This window comes from Eumetopias jubatus, unplaced genomic scaffold (assembly GCF_037043125.1).
Source record: "Eumetopias jubatus isolate StellerSeaLion01/CBP00866 unplaced genomic scaffold, mEumJub1_p1.0 scaffold_5, whole genome shotgun sequence".
Lineage (NCBI taxonomy): Eukaryota > Metazoa > Chordata > Mammalia > Carnivora > Otariidae > Eumetopias > Eumetopias jubatus.
In genome coordinates, this window is record NW_028274811.1 from 33,787,294 (window position 1) to 33,795,564 (window position 8,271).

The 8,271-nt window shown below is 44.2% G+C and overlaps 1 protein-coding gene across 1 annotated transcript; it reads left to right on the forward strand.

Moving 5' to 3' along the window:
- Positions 1–890: 890 nt before the first annotated feature.
- LOC148164324 (protocadherin alpha-12-like) lies at positions 891–3,299 on the forward strand. The gene has a single exon (XM_088023621.1). It carries the CDS (start codon positions 891–893, stop codon positions 3,297–3,299), a length of 2,409 nt encoding a protein of 802 aa, XP_087879747.1.
- The last annotated feature ends 4,972 nt before the right edge of the window (positions 3,300–8,271 follow it).

Consider the following 8,271-nt stretch of genomic DNA (forward strand, 5'->3'; position numbering starts at 1 on the left):
CCAATGCGGGACTCGATCCCAGGATCCTGGGATCATGACCTGGGCTGAAGGCAGACGCTTAACCATCTGAGCTACCCAGGCGCCCCCCCAAGCCTCATTTTAATATGTTATGGGAATAAGAGCAGTTGTATGAAAAGTCATCACATCTGAGCATCAAGGAAACAAAAAAACCGACATGTTCCATATTTATGATGAATATTTATATCCAACAGAAGTATGAATAAAATAATTTATATGAATGAAAAATTCAGTTAATAGAACTACTTTAGTTTTTTTTTTCTTTACTAAGTGCAGGAATTCTTGGGTTTCTCCTAAAGTCCTACAATGAAGGCTTGTGAAGGATAAAAGTCATTATACAAGTGTGCATTGTAAGCAAAATAAGGTTGAAGGTGATGTATATTATTCTTTATTTTATTCTCCATGATAGGCAATATTCTGGCATTCTGTATTTCAATGATTATTTTATGATGGACTTTGAAGCAGAATATTTTAAAAACTTAAGTATAATAGAAATGACTGCTTTGTTACTAATATCATATACATTAAAAAAATAGGCATTTACAAAAAATTCGTGAAAATATCCAAAAGTCAAAAAATTTTATTCAAGTGTCCCAGGAAGTGGCTAAACCAAAAAGAACCTCCGGATCTTTCTTGTACTTACATAATCAGTCACATGATGTCGCTGTACACTCAAAAGGTGAAACGGAAAAATTTTGTCTCCGCGCCCAGAGTTCATCCATTGGCTGAATAAGATCGACTCCATGTTGACCGGAAGGCTGGGTAAATTTTACTATATATACACCTACAGAAAGGGAGACTGCTTATAAAGATTCTCAGGTGAGCGATCCCTTAAATCTAACAGACCCACCTCATAGATCTTGTTAACTACAATGGTGTTTTCCCGGAGAGGAGGCCCAGGAGCCCCGCGACTGCTGCTGTCGCTTCTGCTCCTTGCAGCTGGGGAATCCGGGAGCTGCCAGGTCCATTACTCGGTCCCGGAAGAGGCCAAACACGGCACCTTCGTGGGCCGCATCGCCCAGGACTTGGGGCTGGAGCTGGCGGAGCTGGTGCCACGCCTGTTCCGGGTGGCGTCCAAAGGCCGCCGGGACCTTCTGGAAGTAAATCTGCAGAATGGCATTCTGTTTGTGAATTCTCGGATCGACCGGGAGGAGCTGTGCGGGCGGAGCCTGGAGTGTAGCATCCACCTGGAGGTGATCGTGGACAGGCCGCTTCAGGTTTTCCACGTGGAGGTGGAGGTGAAGGACATTAACGATAACCCACCAGTGTTCAGAGAAGAAGAACAAAAGGTACTGATTTCTGAATCTGCACCGCTGGATTCTCATTTTCCTCTAGAGGGCGCTTCCGATGCGGATATAGGCGTAAACTCTCTTCTGACCTATAGGTTAGGTCTAAATGAGTATTTTACTCTTAAAATAATAACGAAAAACGATAAAAGTATATTGCCTGAACTAGTTCTACGGAAGTCATTGGATAGAGAGGAAACTCCACAACTTAATATATTGCTGACCTCCCAGGATGGCGGTAAGCCCGAGCTAACAGGATCTGTTCAGATTAAAATAAGCATTTTGGATGTGAATGACAACGCTCCGGAGTTTGACAAGCCTGGCTATAAAGTAGTGCTGTTTGAAAATGTCCCAAACGGTACGAGAGTGATACAGCTAAACGCTTCTGATCTAGACGAAGGGGTGAATAGAGAAATTTCCTATGGAATCAGACTGATTTTGCCAGTGAGTGAGAAATGTATGTTTTCAATAAATCCAGAAACAGGTGAAATCAGAATTTACGGGAAATTGGATTTTGAAGAGAATATTGAGTATGAAATTCAGGTTAACGCCATTGATAAAGGGATTCCTTCCATGGCAGGTCACTGTACAGTCCTAGTGGAAGTTCTGGATCTGAATGACAATACCCCTGAGGTAATGATCACTTCGCTGTCGCTCCCCGTGAGAGAGGATACTCAGGTGGGCACTGTCATCGCCCTGATTAGCGTGTCCGACCGTGACTCTGGCGCCAACGGGCAGGTGACCTGCTCACTAACACCCCGTGTCCCCTTCAAGCTGGTGTCCACCTTCAAGAATTACTATTCGCTGGTGCTGGACAGCGCCCTGGACCGAGAGAGCGTGTCGGACTATGTTCTGGTAGTGACCGCACGCGACGCAGGCTCGCCTTCGCTCTCCGCCACGGCCAGCGTGTCCGTGGAAGTGGCGGACGTGAACGACAACGCGCCGGCATTCGCGCAGCCCGAGTACACGGTGTTCGTGAAGGAGAACAACCCGCCCGGCTGCCACATCTTCACGGTGTCTGCGCGGGACGCCGACGCGCAGGAGAACGCGCTGGTGTCCTACTCGCTGGTGGAGCGGCGCGTGGGCGAGCGTGCGCTGTCGAGCTACGTGTCGGTGCACGCGGAGAGCGGCAAGGTGTACGCGCTGCAGCCGCTGGACCACGAGGAGCTGGAGCTGCTGCAGTTCCAAGTGAGCGCGCGCGACGCGGGCGTGCCTCCCCTGGGCAGCAACGTGACGCTGCAGGTGTTCGTGCTGGACGAGAACGACAACGCGCCCGCGCTGCTGCCGCGGCCGGGGACGGGCGGCGGCGGCGGCGGCGGCGGCGCTGTGAGCGAGCTGGTGTCGCGGTCGGTGGGCGCGGGCCACGTGGTGGCGAAGGTGCGCGCGGTGGACGCCGACTCTGGCTACAACGCGTGGCTGTCGTATGAGCTGCAGCCGGCGGCGGGTGGCGCGCGCAGCCCGTTCCGCGTGGCGCTGTACACGGGCGAGATCAGCACGACGCGCACCCTGGACGAGGCGGACTCGCCGCGCCAGCGCCTGCTGGTGCTGGTGAAGGACCACGGCGAGCCGGCGCTCACGGCCACCGCCACTGTGTTGCTGTCGCTGGTGGAGAGCGGCCAGGCGCCCAAGGCGTCGTCGCGGGTGCTGGCGGGCGCCGCTGGCGCCGAGACGGCGCTGGTGGATGTCAACGTGTACCTGATCATCGCCATCTGCGCGGTGTCCAGCCTGTTGGTGCTCACGCTGCTGCTGTACACGGCGCTGCGCTGCTCGGCTCCGCCCGCGGAGGGCGCGTGCGCGCCTGGGAAGCCCACGCTGGTGTGCTCCAGCGCGGTGGGGAGCTGGTCGTACTCGCAGCAGAGGCGGCAGAGGGTGTGCTCCGGGGAGGGCCCGCCCCCGCCCCCGCCCCCGCCCAAGACCGATCTCATGGCCTTCAGTCCTTGTCTTACACAGTCAGGAGAAGATTGTTCAAACCCTTCCAGTGAAGTAAGTCATTGATATAATTTAAGTATATTTGTTTCCTTTATTAACTTTTTGTTAGGGTATAAATACATCTTCTCTTTTTTCTTCATGTTATCTTATAACCAGGGAACATTTTCTGTGGTATGATCATTCTCAGTCATTTTGAACTTTTTGTGTATTTCATCTTCATTTTGAAACTTTCATTTGAAAGTTCACTTGAAGTTTCATGTATTAGTGAGATATATAGATGAAATAGTGGTTTTGGATCACCACATTTTAAACTTTCTTATTCTATCATTTTTCCTATATTAATTATTAGCCTTGAAAAATATTAGTACAAAAGAGTAAAAACTGCATAGGTGTTTGGTAACTCTTAAATTTAAGTTTGAACTTAATTTTATGATCAGAGAATATTTGCAAGATTAGTACAAATAGTTTCCAGATACCATTAACTGGATTCCTTTACCGTTCCTTATATAAGCTTATATATATATAAGCTTATAAAATATCCTCCTGATCTCCATTTTAATTTCAGCACAATGTGCTTCAGATATTATAACAATAATAATTATGTTGTTAATTCTAAGGAATAATTTTGTTATTGTTCACACAGAGTGCCTTCTTTCTTTTAAGTGAGATTGGCTGATTACTGTCCTGCCCTTCTTTACATGAAATATAATAAAGTAATTTCATATTTAAAGTGTTATAATATGCACCTGAATCAGGATGCATCTTGTAATTGATGGTTTATAATTTTATTGGCTGTTTTTCTTTCCTGGTAGCACATAAGTAATGGTGCATCTTAGAATTAATGACTTCTTTTGAATTCAATAAAATATAGTAATACTTACTGATCCTGTTATTTTCTAGGACCTGTGTTAAGATCTTTAACTGCATCATCTCATCTAGTTATCAAATCAGCCCTGGGGCTCCTAGCTGGCTCAACGGGTGGAGTATGTGACTCTTGATCTCAGGATCCTGAGTTGGAGCCCCACCTTGTGTGTAGAGATTACTTAAAAATAAAACCTTAAAAAAAACCCAGCCCTATGGTGCGAGTACAGTATTTATCACAGTCACTTTGACGATGAGAAACCTGAAGCTTAAGACAAAAATAGGTAGTGAGAAGTAGCCCAAACTCAGTTTTAGAGGATCCCAAATTCATTATGGCACACTACTGCTCTGACACTGTTATCAGTTGAATCTTTTGTTTATTTTTAAAGATTTATTTATTTATACGAGAGAGAGGGAGAGTGCACGTGCACAAGTGGGGGGAGGAGCAGAGGGAGAAAATCTCAAGCCGACTCTCTTCTGAGCCCGGAACCCAATGAGGGGGCTCAATCCTGCGACCCATGAGATCATGACTTGAGCAGAAACCAAGAGTCAGACACTTAACTGACTAAGCCACCCAGGCGCCCCCAGTTTGAGTCTTTTAAAGTGCATTTAGTATATTTTATATCCTGTAATTTTTTTCCACAAAAATATCCAGAGGCTTCTCTGACTAGAGAATAAAGCCTTAAATCCTTCAGCCTAGTAGTGAAGGAATTAAACTTTCCTGCCTTTGCCTACTACTGTCTTACATATCTTTAGTTTTAGAACATGGAATATAGCATATGTTCAATCAATAATTTTTAAAAGATTTTATTTATTTATTTGATAGAGAAAGAGAGCAAGCAGGAGTGGGGGGCAGAGACAGATGGAGAGGGAGAAGCAGACTCTCAGCTGAGCAGGAAGCCCGATGTGGGGCTTGATCCCAGGACTCTGAGATCATGACCTGAGCCAAAGGCAGACACTTAACTGACTGAGCCACCCAGGCACCCCCAATCAATAATTTTTGAATACATATACAGTATTGAAATAAACCACCTAGGTGATTCCCTACAAGGTAGAAGTGTGGGTGGGCTCCAGAGATTAGGTATGTTTTACTAAAGAGTGCCTTGAAAGATAGATAACTTTTCAACTGGAAGGTTTTACTGATGGAGAGATAAGTATGAATAAATGAGCAGAGTTTGCTCTAGTGAATGTGTACTTGAGGGATGGAACAGGGGAGATTCTGAAGGTAAGAAAACTAGTAAAGAATTTTTTATAATATCCTAGGTATCAAGTAATGGAGACATACTATGACAGTCAAAATGGATTGAAAGAAATATGTACAAGAGGCATTAGCAAAGTAGAAGCAACCTAATAATGAATGATTCATTACAAATGATAAGAGAAAGATAAATAACAGGATGACACTAACTTTTTTAGTTTGGTCATCTAGGAGGATGAGATTGCCATTAACCAAGGTGCAGAATACAGTTGAAGAAATAGTTTGTGTATGTTTGTCCAGCTAGCAAATGGAGAGAAACATTTAATAAAATGTTATTCTTGTGGTTCTAAGAGAATGCCATTGTGATTGGAAATACAGGTCTGGAACTCAGGGGAGATTATAGATCTAGATTTGGGAGTAATTCTCTTATGGAAAAAATCTATGAAAGGATAGAATCAGAAAAGAGAGATTAAAGAATGAGAACAAACTGTCCAAGTAAAGAAGTTAGGTGAATTGGTATGTTTGTTCTTGGGGTTGCTGTAGCAAATTACCAAAAACTGGGTGGCTTAAGATAACAAAATTTTATTCTTTCACAATTTTGGGGACCAGAAGTCCAAAATTCAAATGTTGGCAGGGCTATACCCTCTGAAGCTCGAAGGGAAAATCTGTTGTCTCTCGCACCTTCTGATGGCTATCAGCATTTCTTGGTTTGTGGCTTCACCACTCCAATCTCTGTCTCCCTGGTCACATTGCCTCCCTTCCTGCATGTCTACTTATCCATATGTTTGCTTTATAAGGATACATGTGATAACACTTTAAGGCCCACCTGGGTAATCCAGGCTAAACTCCTTCTCTCTGGACCCTAAACTTAATCACATCATTTGCCACAGAAAGTAATACTCACAGGCTCCAGGGATTAAGACTGTGGGCATAGGGGCGCCTGGGTGGCTCAGATGGTTAAGCGTCTGCCTTCGGCTCGGGTCATGATCCCAGGGTCCTGGGATCGAGCCCCGCATCGGGCTCCCTGCTTGGCGGGGAGCTTGCTTCTCCCTCTGCTTCTCTCTCTCTCTCTCTGTCTCTCATGAATAAATAAATAAAATCTTTAAAAAAAAAAGACTGTGGGCATATCTTTTAGGGGAGTCACCATTCAACCCGCTATAATAGGCTTAAAATCATAAGGAGGCTATGCAACAGACAGTTGAAATAAAACTAAAAGTGCAATACATCAAGTATTAGTTAGTTTTTGAGGTGAAGAGAAGGGATAAACAGAACTAGCTTTTCCCCCCAAGAAGTAGCAAATTTAAATGTGTGTGTGTGTAATATGTGTACATATGTATGTGTGTGTATATATTAAAAATATATATGTATATACATATATATGGACACATGAGTGTTTTTGTAGTGTGAGGAAAAGAAGCAAGTAAAAAAGGAGATACTGAAGATGAGACAGGCAGATTAAGAATGTAGATGAAGATGAGGGGCGTCTGGGTGGCTCAGTCGGTTAAGCGTCTGCCTTCCACCCAGGTCATGATCCCAGGGTCCTGGGATCGAGTTCAGCATCCTGGCTTCTGGCTCAGCAGGGAATCTGATTCTCCTTCTCCGTCTGCCTCTCTCCCGGCTCGTGCTTGCTCTCTCTCTCTCTCTCTCTCTTGCTCTCTCTGTCAAATAAATAAATAAAATATTTTTAAAAAATGAAGATGAAGGTGAAAAATATGGGGGCATCTGGATGGTTCAGTCAGCTAAGCATCTGACTGGGTCTCAGTTTGGGTCTTGATCTCAGGTTCTTGATGTTAGGGTCATGAATTCCAGTGTGGAGTCTACTTAAAAAGAAGACAGAAAAAAGGTGAAAAATGTGGAAGAGGTAGAAAAGAGAATAATATTTTAAGAGCATAGGGTTAACTTTAAAAGTGGGGATCGGGCACCTGGGTGGCTCAGATGGTTGGGCGTCTGCCTTCGGCTCAGGTCATGATCCCGGGGTCCTGGGATCGAGTCCCGCATCGGGCTCCCTGTTCCTTGGGAGCCTGCTTCTCCCTCTGCCTCTCTCTCTCTCTCTGTCTCTCATGAATGAATAGATAAAATCTTTTTTAAAAAAGTGGGGATCATTTTTCCTTAGTAGGGAAAAAAATGTTGATACAAGAAGAGAGCCATCAAGTTCATATCTGATTATTTATCTCTCGTGTAAATTATCTGAGAAAAAAATGGTGGAAATGAGGTTGGGAATTTGAGAAGAAAATATGGAAGAATCTCGGTATGCAGGAGGAAAGAGTTAATCAGGAATTCATTTGAAAGCCCAAATCAAGGTAAAAGTGAGAGTAACCTTGTAGAGAATATAGTGATCATGGTGAAGTAACATCCCTAAATGGAGAAGCTAAGTAAGAGGGAGAAAATGAATAGTTAGGCTGTGTGTTGGAAGCTAAAGAAAATGTTAGAGGAGTAATAGTAGTAGGTGAGTGCTTTTGGAGTGTCTGACATATTTCACATAGTTGACTCTGTAATCTAGGTTAGGTGGAGTGGAAAGGGAAATAAGGTAGAGCTTGATAGACAAGAACAACTACAAATAATCAAGGGACTGTTCCCTGATACAGGTAAAGTTATGTTAATGAAAGTAATGTAACAGGAGAGGAGGATGGGGGCAAGAGAATATCAAATACTCTACGCAAATTTTCAGAGATGAGCAAAGACACAGAAATTAACTCAACTATTAGTTCCTGCAGAGTTGTGTACAGGACAGGCAAGATAATTATTGGAGCTGTACTATATCTTTCATAGCACTTTTTGCCTGGAACTTTGTGGCTTGGTAGAGATAGTTGTAGCAATAGGTAAAAGTAATATTCTCTTCCTTTCTTTCTTGCTAAAGATGTGTTAACATCTCTGCTTACCTATTGATGTTTGGAAAATCAGAGTCAATTGAAATGATCAGTAAAGTTATTCCCAGGGATGGGGAAGAGAAGAGGGAAGTTTAACCTATTGGTATTAATT

Bases quoted from the DNA above. Each gene is read 5' to 3' on its own strand.
- LOC148164324 (XM_088023621.1), top strand. From the start codon at position 891: ATGGTGTTTTCCCGGAGAGGAGGCCCAGGAGCCCCGCGACTGCTGCTG.